This window comes from Bactrocera tryoni, chromosome 2 (assembly GCF_016617805.1).
Source record: "Bactrocera tryoni isolate S06 chromosome 2, CSIRO_BtryS06_freeze2, whole genome shotgun sequence".
Taxonomy (NCBI): domain Eukaryota; kingdom Metazoa; phylum Arthropoda; class Insecta; order Diptera; family Tephritidae; genus Bactrocera; species Bactrocera tryoni.
The window spans coordinates 12563693-12581756 of NC_052500.1; the positions used below are offsets into that span (position 1 = coordinate 12563693).

The 18064-nt window shown below is 37.8% G+C and overlaps 2 protein-coding genes across 6 annotated transcripts in view; one reads left to right on the forward strand and one right to left on the reverse strand.

Annotated features, from left to right (window-relative positions):
- LOC120767392 (protein eyes shut) overlaps positions 1–18064 on the reverse strand; it is a 147627-nt gene that overhangs the window by 14211 nt on the left and 115352 nt on the right. For all 3 annotated transcript variants that reach the window (XM_040093407.1, XM_040093406.1, XM_040093405.1), the window contains exons 7-8: positions 5752–6024; positions 57–349 (exon numbers count right to left, since the gene is read on the reverse strand). In XM_040093407.1, the coding sequence (XP_039949341.1) occupies positions 57–349; positions 5752–6024 (566 nt within the window). The remainder of the gene's footprint in view (positions 1–56; positions 350–5751; positions 6025–18064) is intronic.
- LOC120767393 overlaps positions 1–18064 on the forward strand; it is a 156647-nt gene that overhangs the window by 11905 nt on the left and 126678 nt on the right. For 2 of the 3 annotated variants that reach the window (XM_040093409.1, XM_040093410.1), the window contains exon 2: positions 12154–12210. The exons of the other annotated variant lie outside the window; for it this stretch is intronic. The gene's annotated coding sequence lies outside the window, so the exon portion shown is untranslated. The remainder of the gene's footprint in view (positions 1–12153; positions 12211–18064) is intronic. 3 annotated transcript variants of the gene reach the window in all.

The following is an 18064-nucleotide window of genomic DNA, read 5'->3' on the forward strand; positions in this document are numbered from 1 at the left end:
CAACATGTGTGAACATGTGCGTGTGGAAGGTTATATTCGGCAAAAGTTTTACTTACTGTGTTCGCAATAGTGACCATGCTTGCCTAAGGGACATAAGCAGAGGTAGCCGCTGCCTGGAAATTGTACGCAAGTGCCGCCATACTGGCAGGGATTATCTTCACAAACGGAGATTTCACAAGTTGGTCCCATATAACCGGTTGGACATTTGCATTTCCACTTCTCCGCTTTTTCGCCATTCTCATCAACTTCGTTGGTTTCGATTTTAATGCAAGCAGCGCCGTTGCGACAAGGACTCGACAAACAGGCGAGTGAGCCACATTCTGTTATGCCAAAGCCGTCCAAAGCGTCACTGCAACGTAAGAGATTAAAGAGAAGGAAGATAAATATTAAGCAATAATTTTAAGAAATAAAGTGGAACCTGGTAATTAAGTGGTCAATTATTTTTTATAAAATCAATTGTGAAACTTTGGTAAAAATGACGGAGAGGGAAGCTCCGTTGGAGACATAGGTTTACTTAAGGGAAACAAGCCGTTGTTCAAAAATCAAACTTCCTCAATGCTAAAGTATGATAAATATTCAGTCCTTCTCTATTTATTACTAATCTTGCCATCGCTGAACAAAGCTGTTTCGATGAGAAATCTTTACCAGAAATAAGCTCGAACCCATTTTAGTTAGCCATGCCGGATGGAGTGCCGTTACGATGTTCATAAGAAGTAGTCATCTTTCAGGATGCCAACGCTTTCATACCATGGGGCCTCCAACTGTTTGAAATGTTGCCGTGTCAGTGCCGGACAAGTGCATAAGACATGATCCACTGTTTTTCTGGTGCCATGCTCTAGAAATTTTCTGCAGTCATCTCGATTTGTCAGCCCCATTCTGCAAGCGTGTGAAGCCACCAGTCTGTGACCAGTGAGTATTCCAATCATGTTTCTACAGTCTCCTCCACCAAGAAGAAGCAGAAACTTTGTATATTTTTGATCAAACGGACATGACTTTTGCAGTTTTGCATTCAGTCCATTGGACTTTGACATTCCTTGTCTTGCTCTTGTCCAGATCGTCGTAAAGAAAATTAATTATTTTACCAAAGTCGATCACGTTATCGGATGACAGCCGTATACTATTCTTGGCAATCTCGTACATTATGTCATTGTCATCGATGCTTTTGGTCCTGTCAGCAGGTATAAGTGAAGTCGCTTGTTCTTGGTGACACTCTCCACTGCTGCCTTGTCTCCCAAAACAGTTCTGGCCGATATACAAGACGAGGTTATTACCTTGACTGCTACTCGTCTGTCCGCGGTTTTCTCAATAACAACGATATCTGCTTGAAATATTACGCAGACCCAACACTTGTGGGAAGTGGCGACGTCTTGCTGAATCCAAATGTCGTCGAGATCACGACCTTCAACTTCAGGTATTAATTAAACGGTTATCATGGCGGGACGGTATTTTTGAAAAACTATAGACCGATGATTCCACCAGTCCACAAACCACACCAAACCATTGTTTTTGGAGGAAATGGCAGCTCTTGAATGTCTTCAGGTCGCTCTTCGTCCCAACTGCGGCAATTTTGGAATGTAAATATGAACCTTATTGCTGAAGAAAATTGTTGTGTTTCAGATATGCTAACGGCCATACAATAAAAGAGGAAATCACTAATCCACTGGGACCATTATTTTACTATAGAAAGTACACGGTTTCATTCGAAAGATTCTCAGCTTGTGCTGAGAGATTCTTTTAAACGCAAGAGGCCGAAGTTAGACTGAACCATATTTAAAATTTAATAGCTAATTGAGCTTTCGAGGCAACGAAAAAAATCTGTATCTAAAGAAAGGTAATTGGAACTGACCGAAACATAGAATGAGCTCATTGGGAGGGCCAGTGCTATGAAATCCGAAAATAGTTACGATATGTAATCTTTTCAATTCCTCCTTACCTTTTCTCTCTATTTTCATATTTCTTCTCTAATTTCCACTCACAATTCCCAGCTTGCGAACGGCTCACCATTTGCCATAAATATTATCTTTAAGCGCCCATAAACTTGATATCTTTAGTGAATACTTTGTGGCATGCAAATTTAAAGCTATCCATGTCGAAAAGTAGAGAAGTGCCGTTAAATTCGTGCACCTTTAGTATATGTGTCACGTGTTCCAGCAGCATTTTTATTCACGCTTCACAATTGAATAGATACTTGTACGACATTATGAAGCTTTTGTGCCTGACCTCATGGTCGCGCACTCCTCACTCACGTCGCACATTAGGTAAGTGGCGCAAAAGCGCTGTTAACGGTTTTTTGGTAGCGGTGGTGGTGGCGCGAACCCAACGGTCATGCGATTTCCGAGCATTCAAGTATTTAAACAATGAACTAAACGCTTCAGTTCTGGTCATTTTGAATGCACTCGGAATAAAATATGCAAGCAACAAGCAGAGAGCAGAAGAAGGACTATGCAAAAATCGCGGGTGGCTCGCAAAAGCCGGCGGCCGCTTGGCAACGGTGGGCGCGCGTTGTGAATGACAATTTCACGTCGAACGGAAACGAAATGGAAATGAAGCGATTCTTTGGCGTTAAGTGTGCGGAAACTGAAAAGATGATGGCGACGCAGCAACGGCTAAAGGCACTTCTGATGTTTTTCGGTCCAGGGAGTGTGGGGTGGTGTAGATATTGGCGGTGTTTGGTGGGTGTGCGGTTCGCTTATGAACTGGTAACGGCGGATTGCAGTCAGCACAAATGGTAGCTATGGCGATTGCACGAGCGATTGCCAGCGATTCTAGTTGACCGTCAATGGGTTAGTTAATGGGTCGTTGGGTCAGTTGCAACACTGTGCGGCAAGTGCATGACAGCGCAGCACAATTGAAATATTTATGAACTCGCATTGCTGCTAATATTGACATTTAAATTAGCACACTGTGCGCTTGTACAATACAGTTACATCTATGTATGTATGTATATATGCGCTTAAGTGCACTTTAGTGCCAGAGCGTTGTGGCGCTTCTCATCCTTGCGCTGTAAATAGTATTTACATAGTCGACTCCCTTCCGCTCACTGCCTGCCTCACTCCCTCTTTTGGCACTCTCTCCGTTGCCCTCTCTACGACCTGCTCACCCCCCGCGGCGAGGTCAAGTGGCACACAATTGACATTTTCGAAAAGTTAAATTAATTTCTGAGTGCAGCAACGAGTCCACCAATGAGTTTAGTTATCGAAAACTTTTGCTACCCGAACTTTGCAAATTAATTACGAGATATGCTTAACTAAGTGAGTGTACTACTACAACTACTACTACTACTTCTTGATGTTGTTGTTGCCATTGCTGCTACATTTTTGTGTGCTCATATAACACAGTCTCTCGCTCTCCTGCGCTCTTGTTGCACTGAACAAATGTCAAACATTGAATATTTTGTGCGCTTTCTTCGCCGTCAGAGTTATCGACGAAAATTGTTTGTCACTCAGTGATGCTGAAAAATGCCGCTCTTTAACGGTAATCGCATCTACTTACAATAAAAAAATGTCGGTGTGTAGCCTGTCAGGGAATGAAGTTTTTCACAAAGGCGTGAAAGTTGTGAGTTCAGCGTTCCTGTAACAAGACGGTCTCAAGTCGCAGCAATCGAATTATTGAAATTTGGATGAGAGTTATACTTGGCAGCAAGTATCTGTATGTATTTGGCAGAGAGCATAGTTGTCGCACTCAATTAACGGTAATTAATAATCACTTAATATGTTCAGAGTGAAGAGACGAAGAGGTTGTTCACTGTCTGAGAGGTTGTTGGGGCCTTCTTGCTAAGATGTTGTAGTTGTTTAACTGAAGTACTGGTACTTAAGACTAATAAAGAGAATTTGGAATATTTGGTGCCCAACTTAGTTGCCACTATTTGTCAATGGATGACTCCATCTGTTAGATTAGATGGCTGTTTCCTCAGCTTGGGTACTGGAAGAGGAGTACCAATTAGACTGTTAGTTCAATAATTTGTTAAGCCAAATTAAAAAAGTCTGTGGGTAGATATTAGCTATCGGCAAAGCACCCTGAACTTATCACAAATCTGCTAAGGTATTTTAGTCTATTTTTGATATATCGCCCGGCTTCAGTAGTTTGTGGTGATCGGTTTTGATATATTCAAAACGTAAACTTCATTTCCACATTTGTGACTTTGTTTATATGGCTTGTCCGATTTTTGGTTAAATATTCGTCAATTGCGGGACGTGGGGATTTTTTTTCAGTCAAAGAAATCGGCGGCTGAAGCTCTTCAGGAACTGCAAAAAGTTTACGTAGGTGCTACCCTAAGTGAAACAACGTTCCATGACTGGTTGGTATTCCCAACCGTCTACGTGAAAGAAGGCCAAAAACCTTCGAAGATGGTAAATTGAAGACGCTGTACGATGAGGAACCGTGTAAAACGCAAGAAGAGCTTGCTACAGCATTTGGAGTCTTCCTCCAAGTAATTTCAAAGCGACTACATGCGCTGGGAGTGACTCAGAAACAAGAAACTTGCGTTCTTTATGACTTGAAACCAAGTGACATTGAGCGTTCACCGGTTAACAATTGCTCCAACGGCAAAAATTAAAGGGGTTTCTTCATAGAATTGTAACGGGTGATAAAAAAATGGATTCAATAATCAAAGAAAAGAAAGTCTAGTGGACTGACTGGTCATGCTTCAACATTGTCGCTTCGATCGAGTATTCATACTTCGAACGCTATAGCCGGTATAGCCGAGAATGAACTGGCTGATGAGCTTCGCAGCATCCACCTTTCATGGTAGGACCTGAATCCTTCGTTGCGGTGGGTCTTCATACCATAAAGGAGCTGCTCTGCAAGGAAGAAGGAGCAGGCAACGAGAGGTATTGGCAACAACTCCAAGGCATGTGCCTCGCCAAGTTGCTAATTGGGAGTTACAACCTCAGCGTTTTAAATATGCAATCAACCTCCCTAGGGACGAATTTAGGCTAGTTGTCGTATCCTACAATAGCCACTGTAAGGTGAGGAAGCGCTTATATAACATGGGCCAAGCTTCTTGTGTGAATTGCCAGTTCTGCGACAGGAAGCCCGAAATTCCAGAACACCTGCTAATTGACTGCGTAGCAGTCTGTAGGCGCTGGATAAAGGCCCTTTCATCCATGTTTCCATATAGAGATCTAATCGATTCACTAGCGCCTAGCAGTATATTGGAATTTGTCTAAGTTCTAGGTGGAATTCCCATATATTTATCGTATCTAACACGATTTCATCAAATGTTATTCAAACTTTGGGATATATAAGTCCGTTTTGGGTAGTTTCAAAATTGATTCATTTAAGTCTATACAAGAAAGTCTATTATTTATTTTATCCAATATATATTTCTGCCTGCAGTTCGCGGGGATAACTTTTAGCTCTTCCAGAAAATTTGTTTTTGTCTTATCTGTTCGAATTCGGCATAAAAGGGGTGAAAATATTTTTACTTTTGCTCGAGATTTCTTGAAAAGTATTATTTATTATTTAAAATCGAGACGGTCTGTCGGTGGCTCTTGAGAGCCTCAGTTGCCTCTTAAAGCTAAAAAATTGATTTTTGGGTCCAAATTTTTGTTTAACTGAACGTCTCAGGCCACTGTGCTTATTGTGAACCAGTGGCAAGACTTAACTCAAGAATTTTTAAACAGATATATCTGCAGAAATGCAGAGTACAAAGCAAATGACTTTTTGATATTGGGCATCAGACACAAACCTATTATCGGGTATATTCCCCATATAGTATATTTTTAACAACTTCGGTCCCCAACTACTCACCCGAATATCTCGCGCGTCTCTTCGTTTATGCGCAACGAATGCAGGCAGCCCGTGAAGCCGGTGCCACTCTGAGCTGGCGGCAGTTCGATAATCAGGCCGATCGGCGCTTGTGGTGCGCCACCTAAATGCAACCATGTATTGAGTATCACTTCCGGTGTGTGCATGCGCGGCGGCAGCAATTTCAGCCAGGTCGGCTGATCGCCCGACATGGCGAGCGTGTCGTTGACTAACAGTGAGGCATTGCAGTGCGTGTAATTGCGACTGAAGTCCAATCTGCAAAGAAAATAGGTGAGAGCAAAAAATCGAAAGTTAGGAAAAGGAAGTGACAAGTTAAGAGATATCTTTTTGGTGCATAGAAATATATATAGTTGAATACATAAATAGTTTATTTGTGTAATATTTTGTAAATAACAATTACGTATATTTGTGTTACATATTGTTTTTGTAATTATGTACAAGTATATTTAAGTGTAATTGTGTGCGGAAATTCATTTCAGTGCATAAACATTTAATTAATTGGAAAATTTCGTTGCACACATGTGTGCGTAACGGCGGAAAAGTGTGAGAAAGTACAGTCGGTAAATGGTTTGCTGTGGCAATTTACGCCAAAATCGTGAAAAAAAAAATCATAAAAAATGTTGTTGTTTGCTGAAAATCGCCAAGGTAACTTTCGCCAGCTGCGACAACTATTGCCGCCACCAGCCACCAGCCACCAGCCACCAGCCACCAGCCACCAGGTGTGTGCGCACAAGATGCCTGCGCGTTTTGTAGCGGTACTTTATTTATGCGTTAGTTATTTGTGGCGCAAATTTTTACCAGCTTATTTACGAGCTTGTAAAAGTTTGCTTAAGCGAAAAGCGAAATTACACAGCGCCAACAACAACAACTCGCCAGCGCTACAGTAGTCAACAATAGTAGAGCGACGAGTGCCCAGGCAGCGATGTCATGTCGCAGGTCAATGCAAAGGTGTGAAGGTGCACTGGCAGCGCTGAACTCAGCAACTAACCAACGTGTCGTCTCCACGATCACACAAACTGGTGACTTTATGTGAGCTGGTATTTGTGTTGCGGCAGTCATGAGCAGCAAATGGCACACAGCAAGTTTATTTATACCCTCAACGGGGTGTATTAAGTTTGCCACGCAGTTTGTGACGCCGAGAAAGAAACGACGAAGAGCCTATAAAAAATATATATATGTATATAAACAATCTGGGTGACGAGATTAGTCAATTTACTCATGTCCGTTGTCCATATCTGTCTGTTTGTATATACACGAACTAGTCCTCCAGTTTTTGAAATATCGTTCTGAAAATTTTCAACCGTCCTTTTTTCATCAAGAAGCTGTTTATTTGTTGGAACTGTCACTATCGGACCACTATAACATATAGCTGCCATACAAACTGAAGGGTCGGAATCAAATGCTTGTATGGAAAGCTTTTTCATTTAGCGAGATATCCTCACGAAATTTGGTTCCGATAATTTTTGAAAACAATCATGCAATCTCCGAAAAAATTGTTCAGATTGAAAGATCGGAATCAAATGCTTGTATGGAAAGCTTTCTCATTTGACAAAGTGCTTGTATGCCAAACTTGTTCATTTGACGATCAAAATCAAATCGTTGCAAGGAAACTTTTGCATTTGTGAACGGTATTCTAGCTTAGCTGTAACAGAAGTTAACGTTTTTCTTGTTCTTGTTTTTGTTTTTGCATTAGACGATCTCTTTCATTTCCGTTTTCATTTATTTGCCGTTGATTGTTAACTTAGAACTATGTTTGTATGTGTTAAAGTATGCCAATGCTAATAGTTTGTTGTTGTTGTTGTCATGGCTGCAGGTGCGCCGGCCATAGCTTGTACAATGTACTTGAACAGGAATTTATTGGCGGTCAGTCAAAGGTAAGTTGCTGCATATGCTTTTGTTGGCGCCGGAAAAGAGCGCAGCCTGTGAAGGAAGTGTGGGTGCTGTCCAGAGGAAATTTGCTTTTTCGGTATATATATACATATGTGTATATGTACATGAATGTATGCGCTGTGCATGTGAAAATAGTGAAAATTCAATATGTTATATAAATAAACTATGCTGGCATATATGTGGCTACAGTCATGTGTGGAATTTGTGTACCAATTTGTGTGGGATGTAGTGGAGACTGTGTATGGGGGGTGCATATGGCAGTATGTAGCAGTGCTAATAGTTGGAATTCTTTGCCATAATGTTTGTATACGCTTCGGATTTTTTGTTAAAAGTACACTGTTTTGATACTTTGCCTCGGGTAGCAGACAATTGAATATCTCTAGGTTTTGTTAACTGGGTTGCACAGTGTAAATTGTATTAAATGCCGGCGCAAAATGTTTTTATTCTTAAAATAAATTCACGAATGTCTATATGAAAAATATTTACTGTTGAAAAGTGTATAAGAGTATTATTGCGCCTAAATGCATGCAATTCAAAGAATAAATGTTTTTTAAGTTTACAGAATAAAAGGAATTTGATCCCATTTTGGTGTTTTTGTTGAGTTTATTTTATAAGTATTTAAGGATCAACTTTACATAAGTTCATTATTTCGAATAGGCCTTTTGTCATATATGCCTAAATGTAGGCAAAGTTTTTTAGTTGTATGTTGAGAAAATGATGAAAGCGAAATTAAGTGAAGGTTTGGGAGATAATTTCATTTTAAGTTTATTATATTGCATTGTAATTGTATCATTTATGCCTAAATGTAGGCAACGTTTTTTGAGCGTTTTCATTTTAGAAAGTAGATGAATGGCAAGAGAAAAACCTATAAATACATATATTTTTGAATATTCGAAGTCGGTAACCAGCTTTGCAGTTTAAATTTATAACAATTACGTATTCAGCTCGAGAAAATTAGAGCTGAATAAAGCGCTTAGTGCCGTAATGAAAGCAACTGATATGCGTATTATACTTTCAATATTTATTCAGCTTAAGATAATGCTTGCTGAATAAAGCGCTGAATGCCATAATGAAAGTAACTGACAAACTTTGGACTTCCAGATTTATTCAGCTTAAGATAATGATTGCTGAATTAAGCCCTGAATGCCGTTATAGAACATCCGGATGAGTTTTTAACTTCCAGTACTTGTTCAGCTTAAGATAATGATAAATGAATAAAGTGTCGAATGCCACAAAAAAGTAACTGATACCACTTTGTTTTTCAATACATAGTCAGTTTAAGATAATGAAATTGAAAAAACGCTGAATGCCGCAATGAAAGTACCTGATAAACTTTTGGCTTCCATATTGATTCAGCATAAAATAACGATTAAAGTGCTGATTAAAGTGCTGAATGCCGCTATAAAACATCCTATAAGTTTTTGATTTCCAGTACTTATCCAGCTTAACCCTTAACCACCTGACCCCTATATCAGTTACGTAACCACCTGAGCACGGTCACAGTGACCGCATCGGATACTCTTGAATTTTCTTAGGATTTTAAGGTTTTATTATAAGAATACATTAATAAAACTCTTTAATATATATTAAATTATTTATTTAACTGAAAAAGGAACAAAAACAAAACATATTTTTCTCATAAATGTGAACAATTGAATTGCTGGCGATAACGAACTCCTACGAAATTAAAATTCAAAAAGTCGTTGCGGTCACCATGACCGCTGGTAGGTGGTTAAGGGTTAAGATAATGATAACTGAATAAAGCGCTGAATGCCAAAGCACCTGAAAACCCTTACATAGTGCTGTAGCTTAAGGTAACGGGTAGTTAAGTAGCGAAAGTGCCAGAATCGTTTCTCATCATCGACTGTCATCTACATAGTAAAATATAATAAATATTGCCTACTTTTTGGCGCACAAACCAAAATACCATACCAAATAACCTATTTCATATAGCAAACCTGAAGTTACGATTGCTTATTACATTTTATGTACATTATATGCCTGCAGAATCTCCTTCCGCCGTGATTTAATTGATTGTATTTGCTGCTGCTGCCATAACAAATTTTATTCTCCTTTCTGCTTTCCTTCCTTAGTGCTTCCAACTCCAGCATATTTGCCACCTATGCATAATAATGCGACTTTGAATTCATGTTTAACTACCAACTCTTTTTGCTGTTGTTGTTTATATTCTTTCTTACTTTGTAGCCCATTATAAGTGGCATTGTAGCGACATCAAGTTGTATTTTATAGCGACCGCGTGCCACCTGCTTGTACGTGAGTGTTTTGCCTTATTGTTACACACGTGAATTTTATTGGCAACGCAGCAGGGACAACAAAAACAACAATAAAAACGCTGCAATAACAACAAATATAAAGCTATTTTGTTAAGATGCGTCCACGATGGCAGGAATCAGTGGCAGCAGGAATATGCGGCGAAATTGCCACAATGTACTTCAATCACACCGTGCGTACTGGTGTGTGTGTGCGTCAGAGTGTGTATATGCACGTACACATGCGTCTGTGTATTTATATGCGGTGTACACCTTGAAATAAAATATCTTTCACTTTCATTTTGATACTCTCACCAGATGTTGCGCTGAGTATAATAAATTTGTTCAAATAACGGTTTAAAACCGAATGTGCGCGTAGAGTTGTAAAATACAAGAAAAACGTTAACTACGCCTGCCCTGGAGATAAAATAACCTTCTCAATTGACTTTAATATTAGCATGATGCGTGTAAAAAAAAATATTTATATTGGCTTTAATCGGTAAGTGTGTGTGACAGCTATATGTTTTCGTTAGCCGATCGGAATAATATATTCGGAGGTTGTAGCACTGTCTCGGATACTAATCCATGCTAAATTTCGTGAAGATATCTCATCAAACAAAAAAGCTTGCCATGCAAGCAGTAGTAACGTAACGTATTCAGCTCAAGATTATGAGAGCTGAATTAAAGGCTAAATGTCACAAGAAAGAACTTAACAAGCTTTTGGCTTTCAGTTCGTATTCAGCTTAAGAGTATCAAAGCTGAATAAAGCGCTCATATTTAGCTCGAGATTCTGATTGCGGAATAAAGCGCTGAATGTCGCAATGAAAGAACCTAACAGGCTTTTGTCATTCAGTTTGTATTTAGCTTGAGAAAATGAAAGCTGAATAAGGCGCACATATTCAGCTCAGGATTATGATTGTTGAAAAAAGCGCTGAATACAAAATAAGCTGAGAAACCTTATATGAAGCTGTAGTTTATATATTCAGCTCAAGATTGTGATTGCTGAGTAAAATGCGGAATGCCCCAATGAAATAACCTAACAACTTTTTGGCTTTCAGTTCGTATTCAGCTTAAGAGAATGAAATCTGAATAAAACGAACATATTCAGCTTAAGATTATGATTACTGAATAAAGCGCTGAATGCCAAATAAGCAGAGAAGCCTTATATGAAGTTGTAGTTTACATATTCAGCTCAAGATTGAGATTACTGAAGAAAATGCGGAGTACACAATGAAAGCAGCTAACAAGCTTTTAGCTCTTATAGAGCTCAAGGGAATGAAAGCTGAAAAAGCGCACATATTCAGCTCAAGATCATGATTGCTGAATAAACCGCTGAATGGCATAATGAAAAAACCTAACAAGCTATTGTCTTTTATCTCTTATTCAGCTCAAGATTATGATTGCTGAATAAAGCGCTGAATGCCAAATGAGCTTAAAACCGTACATGAAGTTGTAGTTTAAGGTAGTGGATAGTTAGGTGTCGAAAGTAGCAGAATTGTATCACATCTTCGGTTATCAACTAAATACTATATAAAGAGCATACTTATTTTTATAATTTTTTGAGCTCAGTATTTTAAAACTCTCCAGCGCATCTTATATGCGCTCCCACACGTACTTTATATACCTTATTTGCTTCCTGTTCTTACTTTGTTAGTGTTCCCTGGTCCCTGTACGAACAATGCGTGGCCTTTGTGTTGGCTCTCAGTTTACTAATTTATTGCTTTTGCAAGGATTTTTCTTATTTTCTTTTTCCCTGATATTCCGTACAATGTTGTGCTGCTTTTATTTCACTTCTTTGCCCTTGCTTCGCTTCCATTTTTTTTATCGTTTAAGCTTTGTCCGGACATTTTTATGTGACATTCGAGAGTAGAACTTAGTGAGTTACAATTGCATTGATTGCAGAATATTTATTTATTTTCTTCCCTCTTCGCTGTTTTTGTAGCGCTAAAACAATTCCTGGCATTCCTCTATCTGCTATGCAGTAAAGATATTAGAAAAGACAAAAACTGACAAGAAATTGAAATAAAGTAAAAGCGCAAGAAATGAGAAATGACCCCTATTAGTAGCTCATATGAGAAATGAGGGCCATATTGCTTATTTTCGAATTTCCTTTTTTATGCTTTACTTTTTTTCGTTTCTTCTTCTATTTTAGTTTTTATATACATACATATTTCTTTGCTCTTATTCAATTTGTTTATTTTTTTGTTGTTTTATTGTTTGTCAGGAATTGCAGCAACAAATTGGGTCACTGATTGTTGGTTTCGGTTAACTCAAGGCTCAGGTGAGTTGTAGCTAAATCATTGATAAATTTTCTATGCACACATACACATGCACATGCACTTACTATATGCATATATATACAGTTATATATATATACTTGCATTGTATATATACTTGCATTCGGTTGTTTTCTTGTCTATTTGAATCTATTTTCTAGCCCTGTGCGCCCCACTCGTGTTTAGTCGCCTTTGTGTTTCGGGCTTTCGTTTGTTCAATGGCTTGGAAAAGCGGGGGGCGGCGCTGCCAAAAACTTTTTATTGATGAAATTCAGCTTGACCATTGACAATTCGTTTGCTAAGTTTGGCTCTGGGAATTTCATAAGTTTTCTTTCAATCCATTAGTTTGCATTGAAATTTCGCATTAAGAAAATTAGTTTTGAAAGTCAAATGAAGCGTAAAAATATTGTGTTTTTCGTTTTTGGATTGATGTTTGGCATGTTTGAAAGTATTCCTATTATTAGAGGCAGTCAAATAAAAAATTTTATTTATGCAATTTTTTTTAACTTAGTGATGTAGTTATATATATTCAAGTGAAGGTTTAAGATATCTACCAGGTAGGTTTCGCAGACATTTCGTCAATAGTGTATATATATTTCCTCAGGAGACTTTAGGTTGTTTTTAAAATATTATTTTCAAGTTGTGATGAAATAAGATTAATCATTGTTTTTGAATATTAGATACGGGATTTGAGATGGCCAGCTAATGTCCGCAAATTTTTTCACACTGTGTCTTTAAAGAGTCGTTAAAATTGTGACACCTAGCTTTTTAATACCCTGAACCGGTTATATAAAGCCTGTCTAACAATTTGTAACAGGCAGCAAGAAACGTTGGAGATTTTATAAACTATATATCTGAAGAATCGGCGTGGTGAGTTGAGTCGACTTAGTCAGTTTCGTCAGTTTCTTCGTCTATGGATTTTGAGATATCGCTGTGAAAATCTGCACATATTCGTTTCTCCCCAAGAAGTTGCTCATTTGTCAGAACCGCCGATATCGGATCACTATAGCATATAGCTGCCATACAAACTGAAGGTTTCAAATCAAGTCCAGATATGGAAAACTTTTTTATTTTACAAGATATCTTCACGAAATTTGGCATAGATGTTTTCCTATATATATAGGCTCCGAAAGAATTGTTTAAATCGCACCACCATAACTTATATCTGTCATACAAACTGACCGATCAAAATCATGTTCTTGTATAAAAAAGTTTCTTACTTGATGAGATATCTTCAAGAAATTTGGTGTTGATTATTATCCAAGGCAAGTGTACAATCTTTGAAGAAATTGTTCAGATCGGATCACTATAGCGTATAGCTGCCATACAAACTGACCGATCAAAATCAAGCTTGTATGGAAAAGTTCTTTATTTGTGAAGATATCTTCACGAAATTCGACATAGACTATTACTCAAGATAGCGTTATAATCTCAGAAGAAATTGTACCGTTATAACCACTATGGCATATAGTTTCCCTGTAAATTGAATGATAAAAATCAAGATACAGATCTTTTAATACAACTTTACGCTATAAAAGAAGCACATGTTGGAGGATATTATAGCTGCGGTGACGCCTGAGTTAACATTTTTTCTTGTTTCTATGATATGATATCTTAATAATTTATGGTGGGACATGTGGTCTAAAAGTAGGCAGGCATACTATTATTTGAGGTTGCTGGATTTTTCCTAATATTTGATTTTTCACCATAAAAGCAATTATGTTTATGCTATATACATATGTATGCATACGAGTACATATATATGTATATTCTTCTTTGTATGTAAACTATATATTACAAACATACACAAATACTACACTTGACCCAGCACTTGACCCAGCACTTGAGCTTGAATGAGCATTTAATAACTCAAAAACACATATTTTATAGGAAGCATATTTGTACGCCACTTCACTAACATATGTATTTATTACATATATGTATTCCAAAACAAGTTATAAATGTGTGTGAGTGTGCGCGTTTTTTATGATTTTATTGATTCAACCGCACATCAGGCCACCACTTTCACTTTGGCCCACCAGCCAAGCGCTGTTCAAGTGCAATAAGCCAACTTACATGGTTTGTTGGCCATGACCAAAAAGGACCCTAGCAAAGGCGCCGCAAATGATCAGCTGAGTGAGTGAGCACCGTAATATCGGAAATTAGGCGAAAATGGGCGAGTCAAGAGCCTGCAAGTGCGCATAAGTGCGTAAAAAGTGTAGCATACGAAAGTGTGTGTGTGTATGTATTAGTGGCAGTAGTTTACGTATTTATTTGCCTATTTACGAGCTATAAATTGCCGAGTGCTTTGGTAATGCGTATTTCGTGCTAAACTCGTTGACCGTCGTTTCATGTGGAGCGAAAATGCACATTTTGCCACGTGCTGACGAATTTACGTAAAAGGCCATAAGCATTCAATGAACCAAAAGCGAAGATGGCACGTATTTTTAGCTATATAATCGTAAAAACGCTTATGCAGCACATTTAATATGAAAGTGTAGATATATTTGAAATAAGTTAATTTAAAGTGAAGATAAAAAAATAAAATAATTATAAGCAATAATAGGAAAAACAAAAATATTAAAAATAAAATTTGAATGAAATAGAAAATATTTTTTTTTTCAATTAAAGCAAGGAAAAACGGCAATTCACAAATACAAAAGAATGCATAACAAAACCTGCTATTAAAAGTTCATTTTGTACGGCAGCTATATGCTACAGTGACTCGATTTGAATAGTTTCTTCAGAAATCGCGCTGTACACTTAGACAATAATACACACATAGTTTCTTGCGGATACTTCTTTAAATTAAAGAGCTCTCCATACAAGAATTTGATTCCTATCGTTGATTTTGTATGACAGCTATATGCTATAGTTATCCGATCTGAACAATTTCTTCGGAGATTATACTATTGCTTAAAATAATTATGCATGCCAAATTTCTTGAAGATAACTCTTCAAATCAAAGAGCTCTCCATACAAGAACTTGATTCCCATTGTTCATTTTGTATGACAGCTATATGCTATAGTTATCCGATCTGAACAATTTCATCGGAGATTTCACCGTTGCTTTAGAGAATAGTGTGTGCCGAATTTCTTGAAGATATCTCTTTAAATAAAAGTGCTCTCCATACAAGAACTTGATTCCTATCATTCATTTTGTGTGGCAGCTATATGTTATAGTGATCCGATCTAAACACTTTCTTCCGAGATTGTCGTTTAGTCTTAGAAAATAACTCGTATCGAATTCCGTGAAGAAATTTTCTGAAATAAAGAAGATTTCCATACAAGAACTAGGTTTTGATTGGTCAGTTTGTGTGGCAGCTGTACGTTATAGTTCGTTGATATTGGTGTTTCCAACAAATTAGTAGATTTATGGGGAGGAGAAGGAATGAGCAAAATTTCAAAAACTGAGGAACTAGTAGGCGATTTATTTTCTGGACTAGAATACCCCCGTAAGAAAAATGTCCATAATTTGTATCTTAAACCTTAGTTCGTTGTTTGGTTGAAAATGCGCTGCAGTTTAAGCCTTATTCAGCAATTCTCTGTAATAATTCTATTCCATAAAACTTTATTTCGCATAAAATATAAGAAAACGATTTAATAGTTGCCTACTTTTCGGCGCTCTGTCATATAACATAACAGTCAAGTCAAAGTGTTGTAAAAGTCTCATAAAATGTTAGATGTTCTCACATTCGATTTTTCTGCCTTCTTTACTATTAGTCAATCTAATGACATCGAATGGGTTTAATATATTATTGCTAGCTCAAATAGCAAACACACACACAGTCGAACTTATAATGGCAAACACAAGCGCAAGTAAATATCACTTGCAGCCGTGCATATGTGTGTATGGGAGATAATAACCGTTTGAAGTGCATTACTTGAGTACACTATTTGAACATTTTGGCTCAAGGCGCACTTGACCATTTTGCCCCACTAATGCCAGCACTCAGGCTCAACGATAATAATGCCAGACGGCAGTTTAAGAGCATTCGACTCGGGGCGATATGAGCAAGCATACAAACGCACACATAAATACGAACACATATATGTATAGCAGTGTGGACATAAATGCCAGCACGTCATATATGTATATGCATATAACACACACATACATATTTATGTGTATGTGTATGTGCACTTTTATTACGGCGCATATACTTTATGGCTTGCCAAATCCTTAGTGGATAATGCACTCTTCAAGCTTGTAAAAAAGGAGTACGCACGACACAAACCACACTTTTATTGCTCGCCGGGGACTATTTAACGAATATCGAAAATAGAGAAATAAGTAGGAAAGCAAATGGAACTAATAAAACTAACACGGGTAAACACTTATTTAGTCAAAGGAAATTCGTAAGGCAAAAAGCAGAACGCAAATAGAATGAGGGGAGATGCGGAGAAAGCAAGAAAATAAATATCCCCACCGGCAAACCTAGAATATGTTGTAGTAAGTGCAGCCCCTTCCACACTTCCCTTCACACCGTTAGATATAACGGTATGTAAATAGATGCGCGTTGCGCCAACGGAAGCGGAAGGGCATTCTCATTCATGAAATTACCGCTTTTAGCCTTAATGAGCTTTCACGCCGAAATGATGTCCTTCGGCGGTGTTTCCTATCAACCTCTCAATGCTTTCACTCCGAGCGCTCCCTCCAATCGTTCGCTCACAGCGCAGCGTGGCATGGAGTGGGGTGACTTCCTCAAGAGTCATTATTGTGTGCACGCAATTACGATAATTATAGCGCGATAACAGTTGTCCTGGCACTCGTCCTCGTTGCTTAGGTGGCTTTGGCTCGCGTCTTTGCCTTGACGTTTGCCTTTACCTCGGCTACCATTGTAGTTATTGTTATGATTGTTGGTGTTGTTGTTGTATGTGTACGACCACCAAGTATTTGCATTGATTTGTCTGCCGAATGGTGCTGCCATCGGTTACTCAATCGGCTTGACTGCCTGAGTATGCACGAAATATACATGTATGCATGTGGGAATGTGTGTGTGTGTGGTTATTGTTGGTTTAAGTGCTATTACGCTAGTGGGTTTACATTGTTTGCTGACAGTGGCTAAGTAGTCGAATTACTCAAAGGTGAGTGCGAAGTTTGGCTGCTCTGTTTCTTCTATGATAAGAAAATGTCTCACGAAGAAGAAGCTTCAATTTAGAGAATTTAATGGAAAGGCTCGAGAAGTGGGGTAGGAAGGCAAAAAGCATTTCAGTTAATATCAAGGTACAGAAATTTTGGGTACTCCTTTTAAAATCGAAAATATAATAAGAAATTTTAGCAAAACGCCAAAAAGGAGGAAATTGGCATTGGAGTTCCAAAATAATATTAAATTTTAATAATTATTTTATCTAAGATTTTTACGCCTCAAAATATGCAAATATTATTATTATCATTATATGAAAATGCCGCCTAAAAGTATGCAAATAATTTTGAAACTTTAAATTACTGATCTTTTATACTCGATCTGTCTACACTAGTAAATTTTCGTTGTGAGTATGACATCTCTGTTATATGAAAAAGGTGATCGCTCCCTAAAAATATGCAAAATAAAATATTTTATTGGTTCTATTATAGGTAAAAACTGGTTTACGCCTAAAAATATTCTAATATTTTTTAAACCTTTGAACTGCAGATGGTCTGTACGTCATTTGGCGACACTTGCAAATTTTCGTTGTCTCTTTGTGTTTGTGACATTTCTATTCTATGAATAAAAAAATAATCGACGCCTAAAGATATACAAATAATTTTTAGAACTTTGAATTGTTGATTCGTTTTGACGATCTGGCCACGCCAAAAATATTTTCGTTGGATCTTTGTAATTATGACTACGTTACATTATATGTATATATAACATA